Below are 26,530 nucleotides of genomic sequence, written 5' to 3' on the forward strand. Positions count from 1 at the left end.
CACAACCAACAACACACACTGTCAAGAAGGAATAGTGTATCAAATGGTTTGTCCTTACTGGTTTTTTCTGCACTTTTAGGGACCAAAAATAACACAAGGTAAAAAAAATTGAAGCCTCACTTAAATCATTGACAGGAATTCAACAGTGTCAAGATTTGATCCTAAGAGATTGGTTAGTCACGTGGCTTCTACACAGGCAGCAGAAAATTTCATATTTTGGTTCAGGGAGCATTAAATTGAGTTCTGAGCATGGCAACACCACCTGTCACCCAGCAGCCTCAAAGCACTCCTGGAAATCCTCCCAGCAGAACAGAGATGGACACAGCCAGGCCAAAACCCAGGAGTTCCATTCAACTCAGTGGAACTGAGGCACAAAGAGGTTCCAAGATTTGCACAAAGTCAGACACTCTGTTGGGGTAGAAGCCCAGGTGACCCAATCCCCAGGCCTGTGCTGTCAGCCTAGAAGACTGTGTTGACTTTAACACAGATTTTGACTCTTCAGGACTTTTTTTTGCCTGTACCCAAGCACAGAATAGATCATGAGTATTCCAGGTACTTGTGAGGTTCTGACTCTCAAGCAGGACTTTGTAAGCACAGTCCATGTGCTTACCAAGCTTTTGTCAGAGTAATTTTCAAACTGCCACTGCAGACTTAAATAAAAACATGATAAGCTTCCAGTGTTATTTTATAATCCAATAGGGAAGGTTTCTTCTCAAAAATGTACACATAATTTTTTGAACAGTGTCCTCTTCCTAGAGCCTTTCAGCAAACCAGAGTGGTGGTTCCATTAAAGAGTTTCAGGAAAGCCACTCAATTCAAATCTTCTCAGTAAAGGTACAGATAAACATACCCTTACTGAAAAAGGGGAATTGAAAATGGATAGGCAGTTAAATAAAATACAACATACAAAATAAGTTTTAATGCATTTTCATCCAATATACAGGCATTTGTGAGTATCAGCTACTGAGCTATAGTTCATAGCAAAACACCAAAGCAGTGAGATAGTTGTGCAAATTCTTTTCTTAGTTCCTTGGCGAGCAACAAAAAGAACTGAAGAATAACTACATAATTAATTTCAAACACTTACAGAACAGAACCCTGGAAGGTACTTTTTGTACATGAGGAACAACAGGAACCTGATTTCATTAAGTAGCACATACAAGAGAAGCCTGCACCTACAGTTAGATTACCTCTACTGCAAGATTTATAAAACTACTTTATTCTAGTAATCAAAAGGAGGCCTTTTGAGAAATCTGAGTCATCAGCCCATAATTCTAATAAAGGTGACTGCTGTGCTGTCCTTAATTGCCAAGCAAAGATATCTGATTGGTGAGCACAGGCTTCTGTAAAAGCAGGAAAAAAAATCTCACAAATGATTGTTTAGGAGAGCAATGGGATAGTATGGGGCAAATGGTTGGAGTGTCACAGGATCAAACCCAAAATCTTCTCTCTGACACCTGCAATACATTAGGAGAAACCTCCTCTGCCCAGAACACCAGGCAACCCCATGTCTTGTCCTACTGCAATAAACAAAGACAAAATAATCTGATATTGGTCTAGACTCATCATCCCTTCAGGGCAAAAACTCTTCTTTCCCCATCCTTGTTTTATCCTTATGTGAAATCACAAATTAATTAATAATAAAATTTGTTAAAAGCTATGACACAAGAACTGAGAATGATTTTCCATAGTAAGGACTGGATTGATTTTCCGATTTCTTTTAAAGGGCACCACCCAGGCAGGGGTAAGATTTTAACAGCAGAAAAGTAGGTCTAATGCCCAATACTTTTAGAGAACTCACTGATGTCTCTGCTTGTTTAAAGCCCCTCCTTTGTTCACCACAAGGGAGCAAAACCTCAGAAAGTTTGAATTGATGGCCTTGGTTCCCCATGACTGATAAAGCTCTGGTGTCATTTGACTCCACAATGTTATTTTTCAATTGTGCAGCCACCAGATTTTATTACAGAGCCCTTTTCACTCCAGCCCCTTCAGTGCTAGGACCTCATGAGGACAGCCAGCTGGGAACTCCAGCACTATTGTAAGGCAACTTGAATAGCAACAGATTTGCCCAGTAATTATTACAAAACCATTCTCACTGATTTCTTAACTGCAGAATTTGTAACAAGAGCCTATGACATTACTGATTTATGTGCCATATATTATCCTACAGAAGGAACAGAGAGAAGCCTAGCTTCTAAAAAATAAACTATTTTAGGCCACCAACACAATTCAGCTCACAAAATCACTTCCAACCTTTTGAAAAAAAAAAAAAAGGAAAAATAAGGCAGCACTACAAAGGGAATGTAACAGCCTGCCTTGAGGCTTGTGGACAGCTCTGCTCATTGATTTGCAACCAATGCTTTGGAAACTGAATGTTTACTGAGAAAAATTCTGATTATATTTTAGGCAAGCTTTTTTATCTGCTACCTTTTAATGTGTTAATTTACTCTACTGAAAAGCCAAAGGGCCAAATTCACCCCTCTGATAAGGCTTCTATTGTAGGAGCATCACTGAATGAGCACCAAAGGCATTATTCATCTCTGGAGAGATCACTGAGCAATATTGTCAAACACTTCTGAGCTGCACATCCTTGAAGAGCAGATAAAGGAATTGTAAAGAGAATGAGAAGGAACAGAACATCAGAGATGAAGAAAATTAGATAAAGGGCCAGGAAGAAACTGTTTGATGTAAACAGAGTGACAAGTTAGATTAAGAACTCTCATTAAAGCATGCAGCATTTGCCCATAAGCAATTCAGGCAAGGAGTTTGTTTACAACTCTGCCAAAATCAACAGCAGATGCAAAAAATCATCAATATTGGGATTTTAAATAACACTAAATCTACCATATCCAAACATTCACTAAGACTGTGTGAAGGAAATACACAGCTCGGGGCCATTCTACTCTTTGTCACACTGAATAAACAAGGTTATGCCCTGCTGCACACTGAATGCAGGCCCAGCAGAAGTTACTAACAGGAGTGCACCACTAATTACTCCTTGGTTACTTCAGTGTGCATCTGTCTCTGAAAATACTCACTAGTGCCAAGATTTTATTACTGATGGGGAAGAAAATGTAACTTTGTGAGGAAAATGTAATTTCAGGTATGACAGAACTTGGTTTGACTTTTCCAAGTTAAGAGGACAAAATTTAGAGATGAGCTGGAAAGCTTGTGGCATCACCTTGCATGTGACCTTTACAAAAAAATATCCAGCAAAAATTGTCCATCAGAAATTCTATAGATTCAAAATTAATGGCTGAAACTGCTTCCAGAGCAGATGGTGAAGGCCAAGTGGATCAAACCCAGTACCATGCTCACCAATATTGAGGAATTAGGGTTTGGGCAAAGGGCATTAGGAGCAAATCCTATTCCAACTGAACCAGATTTAATGAGAGTTCCTCATTCCTAGTCCCAGGTTAACATCCCCCTCTAGTGACCTCCATTTATTGTGGGGAGCTTTTCCCTCAGCAGCTCGTTGGCTGATGGCCCTGTCAGACTCTGTTAAGATGATGGGAATTTGAGTCACCACTTTCCTCCTGGCATGGTTACAGGTTAAAAAAAAATACCTGGCTGGGAAGAACATGCAGTGAGAGTGAAGTTACACAATGTGCTGGCAGCAGAACTGTCCCAAGAAGCTGAACTTGCAGCCTTTCCCCAGCCCCTCATTCTCACCCTTGTGCAGGACTTCAGTGCACATGAGTTTCCTTTCGTGCCAATTCCCTGGGGGGTCATGGTGTGAGTCAGACCATTGTTATGATCTGGGTTAAAAATAACCCTTCCCAAAGCAGCTCCAACACTACAGCCAGCAGATTGTGTGTTTGCACCACGAGACACTCAGCTCCTTTGACACAGTCTTGTGCAGGGACAGAGGCAGAAAACTGTGTCAGGTGCCACTTTCTCAGGCTCTAAAGTGTGACTGGCAAGGCACAGAATTCCAGCCATGCAGATTCAGCCAATCCCGTGCTGCAGAGTTCTTCAGATCACATCACACCTAAATAACAGCACTGGGAATCCCTGACTGGCTTTGCAGTAGCCCAAACAAAAAATTCTGGTGGTCACTGGAGCTGGTTTTTAAAGGCTGAGATGAGGTAAGCAAAGGCCTAAGGGCCTTCTCTGTTAAATCCAAAGTGGGATGACAGATGGGGATGTGAAACTGTGGGAAACCACCAGCTACAAACAAAGCACTCATGTGCAAAGCCAAAGCATCACCCTGCAGCTCATGACTCAGCACTTGGATCATTCATGGAGGGAACTGATGCTCCTTTCTCTCAAACAAAAGGTGTCTTTCCATTTTATACCATTGCATGGAAAAGCTCCTTGCAAAAAGATGAGGGGAAAAAGAAAGAGAGCTTCCTGTTAATTAAAGAGAATATTCGACATGCTGAGTCTATCAACAAAACACTATGGGACTTTCTTCCCATAGATTGTTTAAAAGATTAGAAAAAATGCTGGTAATTATTTATTTTCATCTCTTATCTGAAATTCCTTTGTCTGTATACTGGGAAGGAGAGTTGAAGGCAAAGGTGAAGAGAGCATATTTCTTTTGTTAGTTGAAATGACACTGTCCAAATGGCACGACCTTAAGGAGAGCTTTATGGCCTGTCCCCTGCAGTCAAAAAGGGCCTGTCAACTATGAGACAATCAGATTTGATCTCATTTTTACTGCTGCAGCTTTACATAATCTCTGGTTGTGCAGTGCAAGAGTTTATAAGGAATAAAAAGGAGGGCCTGAATACATGTAGTATAAAACAAAGCTACTACTTCACTCACATTTCCACACCCTTCTGGTGAACATATAAATTCTATTACTCTGTGTGCCACTCTGGACAACATGGCACAGAAAATGGCAGCAAGACCATTATTTTTACAATGTGCTTTCAAGAGCTGCAGCTCCTGCCTTTTGAAATGCTCAGGAGAGAAGATAACCATGGCTTGTTCTTTGCTTGTGTTTTGTTTTGAAATGGTATTTGTTTGTTTATTCCAGATAGATCAGAAAAATGGAGATGCAAAATCTGCACTATTTTAAGCTATTCTGTGTCCTGCCAGTCTCTCATTTGTATGCAGCATACACTAGATTTGCCTAGAAGGATTTAGCTCAGTAGCTGGCACGTTTACATCAGAGAACAACACACACAGTTTCAATCGATTTCAAGCATTCTTACAAGGGGAAATAAATATGAAAAGTGGTTGTTGCTCAAAGTTCAAAAAATGCGATCAACAAATCGTAAAAGCTCAAAAGGCCAGACAAATTTAATAAAATATTTCCATTTACCTTCCTCAGCTTTACACAGCCTGTTCAAAATAATAAGACTCTCTGCAGAGTGCCTTTATCCAATTGTTTATATCACTTCATACAAAATATGTGTTTGAATTACCACAGCAATACAAGGATATAAATTCCCAGCCCATGAAATGCCAAATTCAACATAAGTTATGCTTTCTTGGCATCGAGATGTTTTCCTTTTCCCTTTCTGTACTGCAAATACATTTCCATTTGAAACAAATTAAAAAGCATGTAGATGTTAAAACATAATGACAGCGTAGAATTCAAGTGACTTGTGCAACATTATTTTGTGCTTTCCACTTCTCCATTTCCTCCTACTGCAATTAAAATTCATCATGCCCTACTACATGTACAATAGCAATGCATCAAGTTCAGTCCAGTAGAGGTTTTAACCTTCAGGCTTTATACTACATGAGATCCTTGCACAATCAAAAAAAAAAAAAAAAAGGTGCATCTTTTTTTTCCTCATCTTTCTCTTGTGCTGGATGATGTGAAGCTCTGATTAGTTGATGCAGGAATGCAACCTTGAGGTACGATTGCAGCCTTGGAATGATTCTTAAATGTAAAAAGAAACTTTTGGAGTGCTCACTCCCTTTCTGGATTTTTAAAAAAGACACCACTGTCATGGTGCTACTGGAGCCACGGTACAGTATATCATGGCACACATCCATAACACAGCCAGAGACGTGAGAGACAACTCCTATTTACAAAAATTTGATGTCACTTCCAGAAAAATATGACAGGAAAGAAAAAAAAAGGAAAATACAATTTCCTGAATGTCCTGAATTTTTAGAAGATTCCTTTAACTTTCTCTTCAGCAACAGAGTGGTCCTCCACAACTGTATTTTTCCCTGACCTTTTTAGTATGGACCATAAGCGACACCAGCAGGAATTGGGAATCATATGGCAAACTGCTTCCTTCGAGAGGATGCTCACCCACGCCCCTTTACTCACAAGCCAGCTTGCTGTCAAAACTGGAAAGGGCAATGGAAAAGGCTTGTAGTGCACACATTGGGTAGTTGTAGTCCATGGTGAACACGTCCTCAGCCACGCGGCCAAACTGCATCACGATGTAGTCAGCTGCCAGAAAGGTCAGGAAAGGCAAAAGGCTTTACTGCTGTTTGCAGCCCTCACTAAATAAATAGGCATCCAACCCTACCCTCTGTCCCAGAGCAACGAAATACCACCCAAACATGCTCACTCATCAAACTTCACAGCACTTATTCATGCAAGTGGGTGTGCTGATAGCAGAGCGAGAAGCAGGGACAGCTTGAGTGATAAAGGGTTGCAAGACTTGTTAGTGTCAAAAAAAAAGACACATATAAAAAGTGCTTTCTGCAAGAACAGGGAGATGATGGCTTCTGTATAGACTGTTGAAGCCTCTTACACAGATCTCAATTAAACCTGCTCAGATGACAGCTGTGAGGGCAGAATCCCTCCCAGACTGTGCACACAGTGCTGCTCCTACACTGAAAGGCAGAGAGCTCTACTTACGATCATTATCGTGGATAATTTGGAAGTTCTTCACCGAGGCCTGGGTGACTCGACCGTGGAAATTCAGAACATAGGACTGGGTGTCATCATTCCAGACTGGGGTTTTGTTGTGCAGCTCAATGACACTCTCTGTGTTTTTGTTCTGCCACCTTGCAAGAAGAGTCTCATGTTCCTGCACACACCACAGATACACGCTTCAGCTTAACACGCTCATGTGGCAAAAAATACATTAACAGGGAAGAAAAAATTCATCAATCCTGGCCCAAAGACTAAACCCTCGACCCTCAAAACAACTTCAATGAATGAAACTGAGAGCTGTGAGGATCTAAATGCAAATGTGTATTTGAGTTCTTTCCACAGTTTGATAAATGTTAGTTGTACCTTTTGTTATCAACATACTTTATTTGTAGAGCTTTTGTGAGTCACAAAAGCAGTCTCACATCCCATTATTCTGCAGTTGTTTGAATACTGTTTGATTAACTTCTGGACCTTCAGAAGTGCAAATAAAAAACCCCAATTCTACCTCAAAAAGAATTCAAGTAATTTTTAGTGCTGGCTGCTGGTAAGACTTACATTTCGTGGTCTGATGGAAACTCTTTCATGATCCATATTCATTCCTGGTATGATCACGCTCATTTTACGAGGTCCTTTAAACCCCAGGACATTTGTTTCCTGAAAATGTTTAGAAAAGATTTCATCATGCTCTTTATTTTTAAAGTTGTTTTTTTCAGCAGAGAGACACTGTGTCAGCCCAGGGAACTTGTTTGTTAGTCAACTCAAAAAACATCTTGAAACTCCCACCTTCACTGGCACTGCCAAACACTCTAGCTTTGTCTTAGAAGCTCTGACAACAGGAAAAATGGAAATAGAGAGCTTTCCAAAAACACTCCTAACACTGGCTGCCAGCAACCTTAATATAATTTTTTTTTAAATCCCTTTGTTAAGAAAGGATATGAATTAACCAGATTGCTTGGCTACTGCTAGATCCCAAAATAAAGTAGTTTCAATTTAAAAATCATAAAATGCAGTCACACATTTTGATGTGAGACAAAGTTAAATATATGGGATCAGCTCCATTTATTCCAGAGCCAGCACAAAAGCAAACAAAATGCTAGTCAGAACATCTGATAGCAGTGCTGTGGTTTTCAAAGTTTGCTTAGAGATGACCACAGTAAAAAAACCAAACACATTAGCATGAAGGCAAATTTTCTAGCTATGAAGACAGGGAAAGTAAAGAAACCACATGGGCAGCAAAAATAAACCCACAGGAAATACAAATTCTTCCATTAAAAGTGATCCGATGCTTTCCTGACCAGCTTTTCTCAAGAGAACCAGGAAAAGTAAAGAGCAATATTTTCCAGTAAAACCTGATTTTAGCATTAACCCAGTGAATGAAACAGTGACCCCTTGAAGTCCATCTCCTCATGTTTTGTGATTGCTTTTTTCAGTCACATGTATTTTTTTCTCCATCTGCCAAACTGAAATGAAGGGCTTTAGAGATGCACTAAGGAATCTCAGGAAGAACATTCCCAATGTTCCCAACAACATACCACAGGATGCCAAGAACCAGACACCCCAAGGCTGCAGCTGCTGTGGCTTTACCCCTGGGACATTTAAAAGTGACAAATTCAGCTGTCTCTGCTTTTGCATTTTTAATTAAAATGTCCTGATTTCATGGAACACTAAACTTATTAAAACACCTCTACTTTTGCAAGCAAAAATCCATGCATCTCAACCCACTGGAAACATCTAAAAATACCCACCTAAAATACCTGCAGCTTTGCCATCATCAGACTTTTGAAATAACTTTGCCTGTTCCAGCAAATCATCTGGAGATTCTCCACAACTCATTAAAGATTTGCATGCATGCAAGAGAAATACTACTGGATTATTTTACTGCATGCTCCTGAAGCAATCCAGGCATATCCATGTATCTTCCTAACTACACAATAATGGGAAGATTCTGCCTCTGTTCTGAATCATTTATGTCCCCTCCTTTGGCAGAGTAAAACGTGTTATCAGTTCAGTTGGTTCTGCATCATGGCAAGATGAAAACTGATATGACTGCCAGCAGATTTTATAAGTAGGAGAGACTCAGCTCAGCAGAGGACAAGTTCTAAAAAAAGATTCATGCTTATGCTTATTTTCCACTAAGTACTGACAATTTTGGGCTTCTCTGCTATGCCTTACAAGCTTTTCTTCTCCTCAAGCTGCAGTTCTGCTACACATAATTAATTTAGATGCTGACTGGTTGAAGACATTGTTGGAGGTAAAATTAAATAATAGTGCTGAATCACTTCCCTCCCAACAAGCAGAGGAAAAAAACAGAACTATATTCTTTGGGTTTACTCAGAAACACTGAAATTGGTACCTCTGGCACATGATAAGAGAATGGTTACTAGTTGCACATTACCACCATCACCAATTATCACACACTGTACTGGCAAATGCTACCCTTTTGCTAAACTCACAGTGCCAAACTGAAATTATATAAACATGGAATATGTGAGGAAAATGATTAAAATTACCTCACCTCCTGCCTCACTCCCTGCTTCTCTTTTATTTCCCTCCTCCACTCTTTTGTGTGTGGAAATTTCAGACTACAAAGGCTATTATTAGAGGAACACAAACCAAATTCTGATTTCACGCCATTTTAATGCCACTGACAGTCTTGGCTTACACAGGAACACAAATATTGCTCAACAAATAGGTTGAGCCTATTGACTCAACCAGGACACCAATGATTTTGATCAGCTCAGGACTTAGCCCAGGATTGCTGCACTCCCTGCCTTAGCCCATCCAGTCAGCCTCACAATAAACTGGGCGGCAAGAGCCTCTCCCCAGGGCTGCCTCTAGAATACTGCATACTTTCAAATAATTATGTAAGCACGTTGCTTTAGTGGCAATAGCTGCTGTGATAAAAGCAGCAAGGTGAATAGGGATATTCTAGAATAGCAGCTCCCAGGAGATTCATGATTTTATAATTTTATCACCCCCAATTTCTTGCAGCCATTTCCCTTCCCGGGCTTGTTTCACACAGCTGTGCCCTGTCCTTAATATTTTCTGTAGAAATTATCATTTCAAGGAAGGCTCAACTCACAACACTGGAGGAGCACAATGCAAGTGATTGAGGCCTGAGTAGGAACACAGAGTCTTGCTGCTGTACTGAAACCTGAACAACACCTCAGAGCATCTATCAGCTGAGCTCACTGCCTGGAATCTTACACAAAGTGAACTGAGAGATCCTATGGATCAGAAAATCCTGAAAATCCTCACAGAAAACCCTGCTACCAGTGGCACAGCTGCTCCTCACTGCTCCTGGATAAATTTTGCCAACGATTCTGCAATCAGCCATTAGGTGCTGCTGCAGGTTTATTAATAGGCTGGGCTGCCAACACAAGGGGAGTATAAGTGGTCAACAGCACCCAAAGAAACTCTGACCTTGCCCAGCTCTGTTCCTGTGGCTTCAAACGCATCTTAAGGTGAGCTCCCAAAGAAAGCCCTCACCACATTTATCCCACAGTCAGGCACAGATGGAGCACCACTTTCTGCCTATATAAATTACACCTGCTGAGATGATTAAGCAGGTCATGCTCAGTAAGTTGGGTACAGCTTGATCTCCACATAGGTACTTGCTCAGACGAGCTGAGGGACAGTGAGAGGCATAGTGGAGCTTTCAAAGTATTGTTTTTGTAGCTTTTGCTGCAGGGGAAATCTCAGGGCAGGAATTAAAAGACTGCCTTAGGACAAGGGTGTTTCAGCTCTGCTCTTCCTGGCACTCTCTGCTCTGGTCCTGCTGCAGCCAGGAACAATAATCTCACTTCAGCAAACCTGGCTAGTTTGAAATGAAATACAATTCAAATTTCCTTTTGTCCTCCGGCCACAGCACACCTGCAAGCCTGCTGCCTTTCTCCATTAGTACCAAAGCATCAATGGAACAAGTAATTTTCTTATACAAATGTACCCGTTTCAAACTGCTGATTACAGACATACAAAAGCAGCTTATCTCAGCCCCATTCTCCAAACAGTGGCTATGGTTTGGTTCTTTCCAACACTTCTAATTACCTCTGCTGACCACAACAGCTTTTTATTTGGTATTGTTCATCATTCAAGTATTGTTTGTTGTTGACTTAAGCAATGCCTACACTTCTCAATATGTAACTTTTTTTAAATTGGCTTTGGTTTTCTTTTTGCCTTTCCAGTTTGCACCAAATTAGTTGCCTGGCTCCAGGGAATGCCATCCTATATAAACCAGTAAAACTACCTTTATTAAACATGTATGTTCTGCTAGGCTTCTACTGAGACCTTCAAAGTGACCTCAAACCCTGGAGTCTCATTTCAAATCCTGCAAGCTGAATTTTTGGAAATTCTCAGAATTTCAAATCCAACAGGAAGGGATGGATATGTATCTGCTCATCTGCCACATTAAAACTGCATCCTAAGCAGCAGGAAGAGAATGTGCTGGCAGCTAATACTGCCCTCCTTCAGAGCTCCCAGCACTTTGCAAGGAAGGGATGGCTCTCAGCTTCCTTGCTCATGGAAATCTTCCAGATGCATTGCTCCCCACAGCCCAAAGCTCACCCTTCTGAGAACACATTCTGTGCATACATGGGGTATGTGGTGGACCTCAGCCTTACAGATTTCCAGGCATCCTTGATTAGATCTGGGCAGGAACTCTTCAGAAAAGTCATTCTTGGATATTTTTATCTAAGCTGTTGATTTGTGAAACCAGAAAACTTTCTGTAGCAGCCAACATACCAGTTTTCACTGGAAGGGTTTCTTGGGCCCAAATATTTCTGGACAGAAAGAATACTCTCTCCAAAAAGGTTATTCATCCAGCAACTGTGTTTCAAGTCTTGATTGTCTGCATTGCTCCTGACAAATGCTACTTACTCCCCTGTAAGAGCCTGGCTTCTCTCATTCAATCAAATTTTGGATTTTACTTGAGGTTTTCCTGGTAAAAAGGAGTTTTAAGACTTTTTATCCCAATCTCAGCTGCTGCAGGCCTAGCTGTCAGCTACCAATGGTTTGGATCAGGGAGGCCTCCTCCAAAACACCATAACAAACAATCATACTGTACAGCAGTAATGCCATGTGCACAGTTCTTTCCAGTTCAGGAGGTTCCCTCAGGTGGTACCAGCAGGCTGTGATCCTACCCTTTCCAGAGGGTTATGTAAGAGCTCCAACATCCCCTTCTCACCAAAGGTGAGAACTGGGCAACCCCATTCAGTGTACAACACTTTTCACCTCTGCTTTGCACTGAGCCTCCCGGTTTCTCTGGTGGAGATCAGCTGCCTGGTTACATCAAACTCTGAATGCTGATTTACATAATCATAAGTGAGAAGGAAATTCAGTGTGCTGCTTCAGAAAGTGAGCTGCCCCTCCTGCACGCCGTGCCTGTGAGCAGTACTTACATAACAAATAGCAGCTAGCTCCTGACGCAGGGTACTCGCCTCCAGGCTGGATGTTGTTTTCATTGGATTTACTCCATTGTCATAAACTGTAAACTTAGTTCCCATAAGATTTGATCTACCAAAAAAAAATGGAAAATCCAATCACCATTTGTCAACAATGCTGCCCAAGACATCTATCCTTTACTGCACTGTGGCCACAGAAGAAAGGCAAATATTGGGTACAGAGAGTTGTTATTTCTAATCCCAGCTACATGGCAATTCCTGGATTAAAGGCCAAAATGACAAAAATGTAAAGGCACAGTAGAGAAATGTATACTAAAGGTCCCTTATCTTCATGCTGGAGATTTCTGATAACATCTTGCAAACTAGGAAATACAAGAAAGCTGTAAGGAAACACTTGGGTGGGGTTATTTTGTGGGTCTGCTTGGTTTTTAAAATATTCTTATTAGCTAAAAACCCATCTGCTTTCTTACCTGACTACCAAACTCTGTAAGAATACAGGGAGTGACTTTTATAAAGCCATTAGTGAGATCAAATCTTTCCTATTGCAATGGGAAGGAGTGCTAAATACAGTGCAGGCACAGATGATGTGAACACACACCCAGAGGCTCCATGGAGGGATCAACAGCAGACTGGCTGTACAACGTGGGGAAAGACAAAAAAGGAACACGTGGTTCTGAATAATTCCACTACCTGTAAATAACTAATTTGGATCTTGAGGAACAGGCAAAACCAAAGGGATTTTCAGACTGTGTAACAGTGCATTCCAAAGTATTTATATCAATAGAGGCTAGACACAACGTACTCATGCACTTCTGAAAATCCCATTAAGATAAGTTGTGCCGGTACACCCTTGAGAATTTGGTCTTTGAGCACTTAAGAGCTTCAGTCCTGCTGACTTTTAATAAAATGTGATCCTGTAAGTACTTGTGAAATTTTTGAAAACATGCCTTGGATACTGGTGATCTTTAAGACCATGATCACATGATGTAGTCAAGCCTCTAACTAAGAAGACATAGTAAATTACAGGCTTCTTAATATCAAATGAACTTTGCATTATATAAAGAAATTATCTTTATTTTTATATCCTAGACTTGTCAGTGTTTACCTCAGTTTTCCAATAAAACTCTCTCCACCCCGAGACAGGTCAGTTGGGTCTATAGAGATGAGGTAATTAGAGGTTTTACTCTTCTTTCGTTTCCTTCCAGCCAACAGAAACACCTAAGCAATGCAAAAAAACACATTCTAGATTGCTAAAGGGGTTAGCACACACCACTTCCTGCTTGGATAGAAGCAAACCATAAGCAATTTTTCTGTCTTCAAGCATCACTAGCGAAGTAGAAGATCATCTCCTGGGATTTAGCAAAACCAGGGGAAAAAAATCTGGTAAGGGAAAATGACTTCTCAACCACTCATTCCATTATTTATGGTTTAAATAATTAAATCTGATCTATTTTATTAAATGTTTCATTCTAGTTTGCTCTGGCTCTTCCAGCTGAATTGAAAGTAGATGTTTTTCAGGCCACAGAATGCAGAGAGCCCCAACTGCTGGCAGTCACATAAAGGTGCCATGCATGGATTATTTAACGCCAATAATTACACATATGAAGAAAGGCAGTGGAAGAAAGTGGTAATGTTGTTTGGCTTTGGAAAGCCTGTAGGGTCAATCTAGAGAAAGCAAAAATGTATTCAAAATATAAGATTACATTTTATTTGTAAGACTTCTCCAGATTTTTATTAATTTTGTTTTTTAATATTCAGATGCAACTGGTATGCCATTCAAGTTATGTTATGACCTTTTTACCATGCTCCCTTTCCAAGTGGAGGTAATAAGTAGGGTACATCCCTCGGTCCATTCCCTTCTTGTCTCTTGTGATCCTGCACTTGACAGTGACCCCCTGTGGGGCAGGTCTGACAGCAAACTCCTCCAGGTCATCCACATCTATGAGAGGCTCATTTGTGGAAGGACTGGGGGCTGAGGCTGCTTCCTAAAACAACAAGCAAAATTCAGGGCTTTTTAATTTCCATTCACAACAAGGTTATAAGCACAAAGGAACAGCATTTGATAGAAGGTGCACTTTTAAAAAGTGAAACCAAGGGTCATATTGTCTTGCTGGTGCTCTGTGTAGAGACCCACGTGGTGGAGCAGAACAGGGTGGCTGCACAGACAGAATTCTGTACAGGGCTTGCAGAGCAAACCCTGGCTCACACCTTCCCATCCCATGCCTTCTGTCAGAAATGACAGGAGGGAGGGGAAGGAGGGAAGGAAAGGAAAGGAAAGGAAAGGAAAGGAAAGGAAAGAAGGGAGGGAGGGAGGGAGGGAGGGAGGGAGGGAGGGAGGGAGGGAGGGAGGGAGGGAGGGAGGGAGGGAGGGAGGGAGGGAGGGAGGGAGGGAGGGAGGGAGGGAGGGAGGAAGGAAGGAAGGAAGGAAGGAAGGAAGGAAGGAAGGAAGGAAGGAAGGAAGGAAGGAAGGAAGGAAGGAAGGAAGGAAGGAAGGAAGGAAGGAAGGAAGGAAGGAAGGAAGGAAGGAAGGAAGGAAGGAAGGAAGGAAGGAAGGAAGGAAGGAAGGAAGGAAGGAAGGAAGGAAGGAAGGAAGGAAGGAAGGAAGGAAGGAAGGAAGGAAGGAAGGAAGGAAGGAAGGAAGGAAGGAAGGAAGGAAGGAAGGAAGGAAGGAAGGAAGGAAGGAAGGAAGGAAGGAAGGAAGGAAGGAAGGAAGGAAGGAAGGAAGGAAGGAAGGAAGGAAGGAAGGAAGGAAGGAAGGAAGGAAGGAAGGAAGGAAGGAAGGAAGGAAGGAAGGAAGGAAGGAAGGAAGGAAGGAAGGAAGGAAGGAAGGAAGGAAGGAAGGAAGGAAGGAAGGAAGGAAGGAAGGAAGGAAGGAAGGAAGGAAGGAAGGAAGGAAGGAAGGAAGGAAGGAAGGAAGGAAGGAAGGAAGGAAGGAAGGAAGGAAGGAAGGAAGGAAGGAAGGAAGGAAGGAAGGGGATAGGGAGCAAGAATTTAAGCTCCAGAGAGATCTAACAAAGATGGGAAGTCAGTGCAGTATATAAAAGAGCAGGACATCATCAAGTGGTTTAGGAAGAGCTTGTGATTTAGAATATTTGAACCAGCTAAAGTCTTATTTTATATAGCAGAGAGAACAGGGTGGGAAAATGCCCAGAAAAAGTCAATGGAAACAAAAGATCCTTCTGAGCACCTGCAGGAGGTAGAAAGGTAAATATTTACTGTTTCCCTCTCTCTTCATTCAAGTTCAGGCAATATTTGCCATTCTTTTCTCCAAGTCATTATTTTCATTGCTTGCTCTTGCAAAGCCTGAGAGGTATCACAGTAAATCACCTTGGAGAGACTCTAGTGCATATTAAACACAGAACAAGAGAGTCAGGCCTGTCCTGAGTGCAGCCTGAAATTGTGCAGCTCATAGCAGCTTGCACACTCCTTCTTCAGCACTCTCCCCTTACCTTATTGGATTTCTTGCTCGTGGCAGAACCAGGCCGGGTGTTACTGTTTAACTGTGAAGAACTGGAGCTGTCTTCATCCTCCTCATCTTCTTCCTCATCAAAATTCATGCTACTTGAAATGCCTGAGGAGAAAACAGCACACTTATATGAAACAGTGATAGCTTAAAGCTGCCCATACCTGCTGTAAAACACCACTTATCAGGCTGCTGCACCCTGAGGCTCACAGGTGAGTGAGGGGGTGTGTGAGAGGGGTTCACTGTGTGAGGCAGAGCATGAACACATGGGTCAGACAGCAGCTCTCCTGAGAAGCCCAAACATTCAAGTAAAAGAGACAGGAAACATCATTCCACAGACAGGATCAAGTTACCCAGTGATACAGGAGCAAATATCTCCAGATAGATATTTAGATCCAGAACTAAATTCAGATCATCTGCATCCAATCAAGTACTTCAAACACAACACAAAATCATAAAGCTGAAATTGGAGCTGAGAGGACAACCTGGCAGAGCCACTTGGAGACCCTCACAATTAAAATACAAGTCCTTTCACAGCACACTTTTAGCTGTGTGATCTGCTGAAGAGCACATCTTAGACCAGACCAAGAAGAAACATTCACATCAAGGAATATTCTCCTGCATCTTATTTCATGTAAAGAATAGTATCAGCCCAGGCCAAAGGAACTGCCTTACAGCACTTGAAAATTTGACTTTACAGGAATTCAAAACCTCAGACATTTCAAAGGGAAACACAACTTTGAACATCAAATAGAACTTAGCAGCAAAAAGCATCAATGGTGGGACATTTGCCAGGCCTAGTTTTTCAAAGAGTATCATGCAGATGAAGCCACCCCATATCCAAGTTCAAGCTCTCTAAATTCCATATATTACAGGCTATATTCTATCCTTTAAAAAAACCAAAAAAACATCACTTGGTCCAGAACTCCCAATATGGGTAAGTCCGATTTAGAAGGATAAATGAAATGCAGATTTCCAGAGGCAAGCAGCATGGACATAATTAACTTTTTCCTTCTGTACTCACCAGGAACATGATCCAGGGCGACAAGACTGGATTGGGAGGTGGAAGAGGACCAGGATGTATTTGCATGGGGATCTGGGAAAGGAAAAAATCCAAGGGTTTGATTCTGCAAACCCTTCATTGAGTGAACAAGCGTAACCTGGCAAGAGGACTCCACACAGGGCTAAAGGCTTCTGGGACAGGGCCACAAAGCTGCTGCTTGGATTCACAATTTCTGCACTGCACCATCAAATTCACCTTCTACCTGCTTATGCCCGCTGTGATCTTCGCTTTCAGTACCTTGAATAAAGTGAAAAAGCCCTGGGTCACAGAGCTGAGGCTTCAGCAAACGCCATTCATGCTGAGCAGTTGTGCTTCTGTGCGTGATGTGCACTGCATGGTGGGGCTTGGGCCTACTTTGGAACTCCAGCAAAATAAAAACCCTCAAACTTGACTGACATAAGTGATACACACAGATTCTACACAATATTGAGTCAGTAACATTGTAAGAAGTATTCAGATTCATATTCAGATGGCCTAAATTCTGCTTCAGTCCCTGTGCCTACTGCGTCCTCATCATCAAAAGATGAAATCAGGCTCTCTGAACTGCTTTTCTGGGAGCTCCAGGGATATGCATAAAGATTTTATTTTATTGTAGTTTAGTCTTCTAAAATATTAACTTGGTCTGTAACAAGCAGACAGGAAACCAAACTGATGTACAGAAATATAAACAGCAGACATAGACTCAGTAATGGTTTTCTTCAGTTCAAATTTTGGAACAGATGAAGAAAAAGACAGCAAAAAAGGTATTAAAATACTTTTTGTTTTTATTGCTGCTTCCAGTAACTTCAGTGCATATCCCTTTAGAATATCCAGATGCACACTGGAGGGTGAAACACCATCAAAGTAATAAGAGTGAGGATATAAAAGTAAACCAGGAGCATAAGCAACGCTTGCATTGCATTCAGCTGCCCTGTGAAGCTCTCATTATCCCCTTCTTCAGCTCCCCCAGTGCTGACATACACCACAGAGCACGACAGCAAAACCTTTCAATAGGACCTGGTTATGCAAGGGAGGCCTGAGTTCACAGGTCAACAGATATTTTCAAAGCCTGTAGAATTCATTCATTATTAATCACACCCTCATTAATCACAAGCATTATTTCTTAATAAGGACAATCATGTTCTAGGCTCTATGCATGGGTAATGGACACAGTCCATCTCCTCAGCTGGCAGCTGCACAATAAAGCCATAATTCATATCCACAGACAGAACCGGTTTATTTCCACACCTGTGCTCACTATTTCACCACCAATACTTTAGTGGGGAAAATTCTGTGCCAGCCTTAGAAACATCTGCGCTCACAACCTGCAGGGAAAAATGCTTCAGGGAGCTCCTGTTCTGGAATCCAGAAATGAAACTGATCCCCTCCCTAAATCTCAAAACTTCAGGTGGCAAAGAAGAACCAATTGCTCATTCCATGCCCTTTACAGAGACATATTGGAAACTGATAAGTGTGAGGACTACAAGTTAGTTATTCAGCGTTAAAACTTATGGAAGTCTGACTCTGTCCTAGTGACTCATTTGCCAGGGAGGAACACTACAGATTAACACTTTGGAAATTAAAAGGATGAATATTTCCTACAGGAGGAAAATTATTCTAGGATGGCAATTTCCAACAGATGGAGAAATCAAATAAAACATTTGGCATTTTCTTGCAAGTGGCATATTCTTTTCACACTCAGTAGCCTATAACCTCTTGTCTTGTTACAGAGGTTGACTCACTGGGGAAGGAGAGACACGTGCTAAGAGAAGTTTCTCTCCACCAGGTCAGTGCCAAAGAGCAGAACAGGCACAAACTGGGGCTATGCAAATCCAGTGGGACTCAGCTTTTGCCACGAGACCAGTTAGCATTTCACAGAATCACAGAATAAGCGAAGTTGGAACAGAACCTCCAGGATCATGGAGTCCAACTCCTGGCCCTGCACAGGACACCCTGAGTCACACCATGTGTCCCAGAGAACTGTCCAAATGCTTCTGGAACTCTGTTGGGCTTGGTGCTGTGAGCACTGCCCTGGGGAGCTGTTCCCAGTGCCCAAGCACCCTCCGGGTGAAGAACCTTTTCCTGATATCCAACCCAAACTTCCTCTGACACAACTTCAGGCCATTCTCTCAGGTCCTGTCACTGTCACCACAGAGAAGAGATCAGTGCCTGCCCCTCCTCTACACCTCATGAGGATGTTGAAGCTCACAATGAGGCCTCTCCTCAGTGTCCTCTTCTCCCGGCTGAACAGCCCATGTGCCCTCAGCCATTCCTCATACGGTTCCCCCTCCAGACATTCACCATCCTCATGGCCTCCTCTGGACACTCTCTGACAGTTCAATGTTTTTTCTATGCTGTGGCACCCAGAACTGCCCCCAGACATGGAGGTGAGGCTGTCCCAGCTCAGAGCACAGCAGGACAATCCCCTCCCTTGCCTGGCTGGCCATGCTGTGCCTGATGGCCCCAGGACAGGGCTGTCCCTCCTGGCTGCCAGGGCACTGCTGGCTCCTGTTCAACTTGTCATGGACAAGGGGCCCCAGGTCCCTTTCTGCAGTGCCTTATCTTTGTGCACTTCTCCTTCTGCTCCTGTTCCATGCAAGAGAAGCCCTGATGGGAGACAGCAACTCTGAACACTTTTCAGGTGACATGCCATAAGGACACGCCACAAGCAGTGAAGTGGCAGTGGGAAGCCACATGAAGAGCTTTATCTCTGTATAAAGTAACACATGAATGGTGGGATACTCAAAACTTTCTCAAAACAAGCATCCTCTGCTGGTATCAAGCAGCAAACAATACACACATAATAAAAATAACTTACAGAGATGCTGCTGGCATTATTTTAATACCTGTCTTTGTGTCTCACCCAGCATAGCTCTGCTGTTAATATAAATGAATGAACCTCAGTATTTACATTTAAATAAAAGTGTCCTTCTCTCCTCAACTTGAAACACACTAGTGGTTCACTCTTGGCAGTGTGTGTTCTGAGAGGAGTACACTCAGACCAGGTAAAAAAGATTGTATCATCTATTTGAGAATATACAGAAGTAATGCAAACAAAAAAATTTCCACTCTCTGCTTCTATTAAAAATAAACACAAATTTAGGGAGAATAAAAATATATGATAACCTGGCAAAAAGCCATCAAAATGAGAAGTGTCCCCCAGAGTAAAAATCTGAGTGCTGTGACCTAATTTACAAAGTCTGTGGGTACTTTTTAAGTCAATCAGCTTTAGTTTAGTAGTGTGCCTGATGATTAAATATTCTGAGCCATGGTCTAAGGCAACACAATCACCACACAGATCAGAACTTGTTAGTCATGCCCAACACCCCTGCGACTCAAATGCCCAGGAAATACCACACTTGGAGAAAATCTGCCCATTTCAGTTGGAGCTGCTCACATCTGCAGGGTAACGTCCCAGAAAAAATGAATCCTAGTGAGAACTGCTCTGCAGACAAGAGGCAGCATTTAGGTATGAATAGTCCATTCTACACGAGTCAAGTTTGCACTTACATTTTGCTCTTTATACACAAAGAGGTTATTCTTAAAGCATCAGAGCACTCTTGGCTTGAGCCATCTTTGCTTCAAAAGCTGTACACTGAAGAAGAACAACTCCAAAGCAAATGTCTTCAGAAAAGGCTTTGTGAGGGTTTGGGGATTTTTATTTTTTCCTTCCTACGGTTGGTGTCTAAGGGGAGATAACAGTGCAGGAAGGAAGAGGCAGATGCATGAATGTGTACATACACAGTCTATCTCCCAAAGCATGCATGCCTCTGGAAAAAGAAAAAGAAATTCCAGAACATTTGAGGACTCTGCATGGGAAATGCTGCAGAATGTGGTGTACTTTTCACCTCTGCATCCCTGAACTAACACTACAAAAACATGAACAGTGTGTAACTGACTGCACCACTGAAATTAATATTCTAGCTTGAATTTTGCTATTTCATGCTGGTTTTTAACCATCAAGTAAGTGATTTCCAGAGTTGTGCAGTATAAAACTGTGAACAGATGGATGTAAGCATTGGCATCTGCCTGGTACCTTAACAATGGCACTGCACTGCAGATGGGGAAGTCATCCCTGAGAGCCTGCAGAGCTCTTGTTCCCTGGGACAAGAGAGAGCTTCATTGTTTTATATTTTTTTAGGTTTGGGGTTTTGTATTTTTTAAGGAAACAGAACAGAACCTAACAGGCTCTGAGGAGAACACATCCAGAACTAACAAACTGTGCTTAGGCTAGGGCTGACAGTGAGAATAGGAAATTGAGTCAATGGCCATCAAGCAAGCAGTGAGAACATGAAGGAAGCTTTAGCTACTTACCTTTCTTCTGCATTGCTGTTCTAAGATCTTGCTTGCTTTGCTGTGGTTGGCCAGTAGCCACTTTGTCACCATCATCTTCATCATGGCTAGACTGTCCAACAGTGAGAATCTGCACTTGACTTCCTATCTTCTGAACATCATCTTGAAAAGCAGCTGGGCCATCAATCCCTGTGAGACAGCAGCAAAAGCCTTAGTTGTCTTTGTGTCCAGAAGTTACTGCAAAGAGAATTTCTCACTCACAAAACCAGCAGCTTTTCTAGGAGCCACAAATTGGATGTTCACATTCAATAATATTTCTAGACTTAAACAAGACTAAACTAGCCTCCAAGGCAAACACTTTACTTCCCACATACTGCACTGGAGAATCCCCAGGAGAGGATCAGGATTTCACTGGTGCCCTCCTCACCCCAAAGCACACCTGCCCCATGCACCAGAAACACTGAAAACTAAGCAGAAAAGAAACACACTAGAGAAAACTGACAAAGAAAACAGATAAAATTTTAATAATGCCACACAAGGGATCCAGAAACAGATGAACCTGAGCCCTGGGTTATGCCGTATCCCTATATAAACACCACTGCTGTCATGAAATACTTTAAAGCTTAAAAAAAAAAAAAAAGTAGATCTGGCAGTGTATCCAACAGAGGGGCAGCATGTTAACAAGCCTAAATACACCTCTTGAGTTAGCAAAATTGCCATACAGTTAATGCATCAAAGCAAAACCATAAGGAAGATATTACATATTCCCTGGAACCTCCATCCTCTTGAGATGCTTAAATCCCAACCAGGCACCAGGTCCTGAGCAACCTGCTGAGAGCAGGGATGAGGGACCACACAGTGCCCAGAGGTGCCTCCAGCCTCCCATGCTGTGATCCTGTGACTCCTGACCACAGCCAGAAAGAACTTATTTACCTCCTTATGGCTGTAAATCACCTCCAAAGAGAGAAAAAGAAAACAAGAAGGGGGGTTGCTCTTACCACAAACCAACTTCATTTTATTTCTTCAGGACAGCAAGGTAAAACATCAGACTACAAATGTACTTCAGCTCTCAGTGAAGACACAGAACTGGAATATGTTACTAAATCAGCCATATAAAAATGCACTTCTGTATCTATAAAAATGGTAATATTTTCATGATATAGATATTTTCATTTCATAGATATAATAAACAGCATGAGCTGTATACTGCTGCTGTTGTGAAATTTTTGTTAATAAGCAAGCAACATTGTGGAGAGTCAGCAAGCACTACAAAAAGCTAATTCAGTAAAGGAATGTGGTGCTTCTCACACCAAACAGAGCTGAATAAACCCTGAGAAGGAGCTGCAGGGACTGGGATTTTTTTTTTTTTTTGACTGTGATCTGTAGCAGAAATCTCCAAGAATACCATTTCATCCTGCTTTGCCAGCAGCTGTCAAGTTGCATTAAAAGACAGCTGGATTATACATTTAGCATGCTGAACTGTACTTTGCAATATCTGCTGTCACTGCCACTGCAATACGAAGCACAAGTGGGAAGAAGAGTGGTTCATATGCCCAGGAACAGCACTGGCTGTGCAACCACCCAACAGTCTGACAGAGATGCAGTCTGACACTGCAGAGGTGTTAAACCCACAGAGTTCAAGACCACAAGGAGTTATTACTTCATCTGCATTACACAGACCCTGGCAATTTCTGCACCAAGCCTACAAATTCTGATTTACTTGCAGCAAAGCTAACAACAACGACTAACAGCAAATAAATAATCTGTCCATCCAACCTTGAAGGGCTAGATAAAATCCATGGAAATGTCTCTGTGACCTTGCTAGGATGACAATTTCAGAAGTAGTTCTGCATGATACAGAATAAACAGTATCATCTTCTGTGCTGCAGGTAGAATATGGCAGTGAAGGAACTGCATTTTTTCTTAAAATTTACCCTAGGAGAAGCACCACTGCAAAAGTGCTCTAGAACAGACAGGTAGCTCCTCAGATCCTCTGTGGTATTTTTAACAGCTTTACAATATTAACCATTATCATTACAGTTGCTGCCTAAAGATAGGTCCCTACCTCAATACTCTGAATTTCAAAAGTGTTAAGCATGCATGAGTTTAAGAAGATGCTTCATGCATATCATACCTAGCCCCTTATTAAGCACTGGATGATACAAACCTATTTTTGAGAGCGCTTTTGAGAAGGAACAAAACACCTTAATTATTCCTCTTCAAAGCAGACATTGATCTGCAGCAAATGAAATGCCTTGAGCAGCACTGGAGATTGCACTGAGGCTGCTTTTTCCCCAGGGCCTGCAGAACATCTGCACTCACATCCCATGCTGTCAGGAACATCGTGTATTATTAGGAGTCAGGACAAAGGCTGCACTGGCAGGTTACAGTTTTAGAGAAGAAAAATCAATTTCAGTGTTCTGAAGAGTGCATCACTGGTAGAGTGTGTTATTAAGCATTAGGAATGGTTCCACTGGTGAGCACATTTAAGGAAATGAAATATGTAGCAAGACATTCTTTTTTCTTAAAAAAAAAAGAAAAAAAGAGGAAAAAAAAGCCTCTGCTGCATTAGAACACTGTAGGTGCAAATGCAGCTTTAGCTAGTTAATACTTGTGTGTGTGCATAATCTTTGTAGCTACACATGCATGTGTAAAATTAAATGGAGGCATACATACACATTTTTCTATATCATGAGGTATAAGTGCATCTTTGTAAGCCATGGCTCAAAAGGCAGCTTTGCCACCACCTACCAAAAGTCTGAAAACATCTGAAAACACCTCCAAGCTTGTGTAACCATGATATTCCAGGGGCATCTCTCCCCCTCTTTGCCTCACTGACTGCTTTTCATCCACTCCCTAGAAGATTTGTTCTCTGTGTAATAAAACAAACCACTCATCTGTAGTTTCTGTGCTTAAGGACATGGCCAAAAGAGGCAAAGAAGCTGAGTGGGTTGTGCCAAAAGAGTTTTTATTGCTATGGTCAGCACTTTTTTACAGTGCTTCCCTAAAATCAGGTAGAGATAAAAGTCTGACAGAGACGGCCTTGAATACCTGCTAAGACAAAAGGGGAATTTTTTAGAGGCAAATGTGAAGGAGGGCAGAGAGGAAAGAAGATTGGAACAACCCTCAGAATACCAGTCCCTTCAGAAAAGGCCTTTTGGTACACTTTAGTATGATCATGTCTCAGATGAAAACCAGAGGTACCAGAAATGAAAACAAAGCAATACTGGGGAAAAAAGAAAAGCATCAATAAAAGAGCATCGCCGGCATTTATAGCCTGCAAACTACTATTCATCAATGCCTGTGTTCTCTTAGACCTAAATCTTCTAGACAATATTTATAATAGACAGCACCAATCTGTTAAAAGCTGGTAATCTAAACTCCTGGATGGAAAAATGATTATGTATCAGGGAAGGAACATAGCATAGAAAACAAGTAATTCTGTCACTGCTTTAAAAATGAGGAGCTGCAGGACAGGGAAGTTCTTGTTCTCATTTCATAGAGCGTTTAAGGCACAAGTTTGATGGATGAAGCTCACAGACTAAGAGTATGATTAATAAAATGATCTGCCCTTTGCAGATCAGACCTGGAGAACTGACCAAGGTCAGGCAGAGGCCTCTGGAAGAGAACACACATTTCCTGAGCTCAGTTACTGCTCTGACAAAGGAGTCACATCCACGTGGGTAACACCCAATGGTGTGGGTGCAAATGCTATCTAAGACCTCTGCAGAGCAGCTCTCCCTCCAGCTGGGGGATGGCAGCACAGCCCTTCTAAGGATGGCCTGCTCTGAGGTCAAGGACAGGGAATCCCAGGGAGATCTGACACCAGAACAAATAGTTTTCATCCTTTAGAGAACCTGGCTTAAAGCAAACCCTGCTGTCATTACTTTCTAAGCCACTTCCCATTATATTCCTGTTCTCCTAGGGGCTGTCCATCCACTGACAGGGGTTCAAGCAACTGCAAAATTACAAAGGGGTTTGTTCAGAGGGAAAGGGAGTAAATAGAAATTCTTTTTTGAAAGATGTCTAGAGGTGATTTAGTCCAAACCTCCACTGGACTATTGCTTGCACCAAATCAGGACAATAAAAGCAAATACTTGAGCACTAAGTGCCATACTTACTTTGATGCAAACTGAAACAGTAACCAGGAACTATACATTCATAAATCTTTACCCTTAGGAGGTCAAAATTACTTCTTCACAATTAAATTTATGTGTTGCCAAAGCACAACCTGAAAGGTTTGTCAGATCTAGAAATTACAGGAATTCACTTGTTTTTCTTCCTACCCTTTTTATTTAGTGCCCAGGGAAGCTGAGATAAATCTACTTTACATGAACTTCCCTCTCCCATCAGAAAGGAAGTGCTACAGTGAGAAATGATGCTCCTTCCCAACAACTGCTGCTGCTTTCTGAGCCAGCCAGTGTTAATGTAGCTGCTTGTTACATAGGAAAAGGGGACAGGATGCACAAATCAAAACACTCAGACAGGCGTGAAAAAGAGAGAGGAAACATGGGAGAAGCCAACCAAATCAAAACATGGAATAGCCACCCTGGCAGGAAAAGCTCTGTGTGTCAGAGCTGCTCCTCAGCTTCCCGGCTCCCAGAAAGTCAGCAGGAAATACACAATGTACCACTTACATTGAAGGTAAAATTTCTGTGAAATTATTGTTTATTTTGGTATTTTAAACACATCCAGTTTCTGGTCTCACTGATGAGAAAGAAATCTTCATTTATGTTGTCTATGGCAGTTCAGAGCAGAATCTCCTAGAATTTTCCTAGAATGTACTCACATAGTCTAAGTGCAAGAGTTTTGGGAAGAAAAACCAAACCCAACCAACCACCAATAACTTTTCACTGAATGATTCCTGAATTTTCATATCAGATTTCACTTTGTATTGACTCCTGGTTTCTTATGCTTTTCTGGGATTTTTTAAAGTTCCATTTTTTCTTCCTGATTTGCCCCATTCACTGCACACAGCCAAAAAATTCACTTTATCCTATATATTTATTAACTCCTTTGTAAAGCTTTCCAAACAAGGCAATGACACCACTATGTACCTGTAATACTTTCATGAATCTCCTTTTTTAAAGACTCATCAAGATCTTTGATAGCTACACATGCTCTGGTTTTGTAATTTATGTAGGGTGCATACTTTTCATAGGTTCCTGCTGCAAATATTTTCACTAATTTGCATGATTTTTCTGTTGAACCACCCAGTGATGCTGTACACTGGGTTCACTGTTATCCTGAATTACCCCAATCTGCCACAAATCAAACCAGAATTTGATCCATCATCTCCATTTGAAAGACAACAATTTTACATTGCATTTGTTACATCTGGGGGTTTTTTTTTCCAATACTGAATATTTTGCTAAGCAATAAACTGTGAGACTGAAGCTTTCAGAAATACCAGTTTAATGAGCTAAGCTACTACAAAATGTCATCAATTTACTGCAGTTCCAGGCTCTGTCCCACAAAAATTATGGTTCTTTTTAAAAATAGGCACAGTGCACACTGCATACTGCCATTAAGAAATA

The 26,530-nt window shown here is 41.7% G+C and overlaps 1 protein-coding gene across 7 annotated transcripts in view; it reads right to left on the reverse strand.

Moving 5' to 3' along the window:
* The window catches only part of TUB (TUB bipartite transcription factor), a 75,265-nt gene that overhangs the window by 5,647 nt on the left and 43,088 nt on the right, over positions 1–26,530 (reverse strand). For 3 of the 7 annotated variants that reach the window (XM_058806900.1, XM_058806896.1, XM_058806895.1), the window contains 9 exons: positions 21,015–21,182; positions 16,683–16,754; positions 15,645–15,766; positions 13,989–14,180; positions 13,301–13,413; positions 12,193–12,307; positions 7,352–7,450; positions 6,779–6,950; positions 99–6,364 (listed from right to left, as the gene is read on the reverse strand). In XM_058806900.1, coding sequence (XP_058662883.1) covers positions 6,231–6,364; positions 6,779–6,950; positions 7,352–7,450; positions 12,193–12,307; positions 13,301–13,413; positions 13,989–14,180; positions 15,645–15,766; positions 16,683–16,754; positions 21,015–21,182 — 1,187 coding nt within the window. In that variant the 3' untranslated portion in view covers positions 99–6,230. Of the gene's footprint in view, positions 1–98; positions 6,365–6,778; positions 6,951–7,351; positions 7,451–12,192; positions 12,308–13,300; positions 13,414–13,988; positions 14,181–15,644; positions 15,767–16,682; positions 16,755–21,014; positions 21,183–26,530 lie in introns of those variants that run through there. The other 4 variants (XM_058806901.1, XM_058806899.1, XM_058806898.1 and 1 more) reach the window with 2 other exon arrangements.

This window comes from Ammospiza caudacuta, chromosome 6 (genome assembly GCF_027887145.1).
Source record: "Ammospiza caudacuta isolate bAmmCau1 chromosome 6, bAmmCau1.pri, whole genome shotgun sequence".
Lineage (NCBI taxonomy): Eukaryota > Metazoa > Chordata > Aves > Passeriformes > Passerellidae > Ammospiza > Ammospiza caudacuta.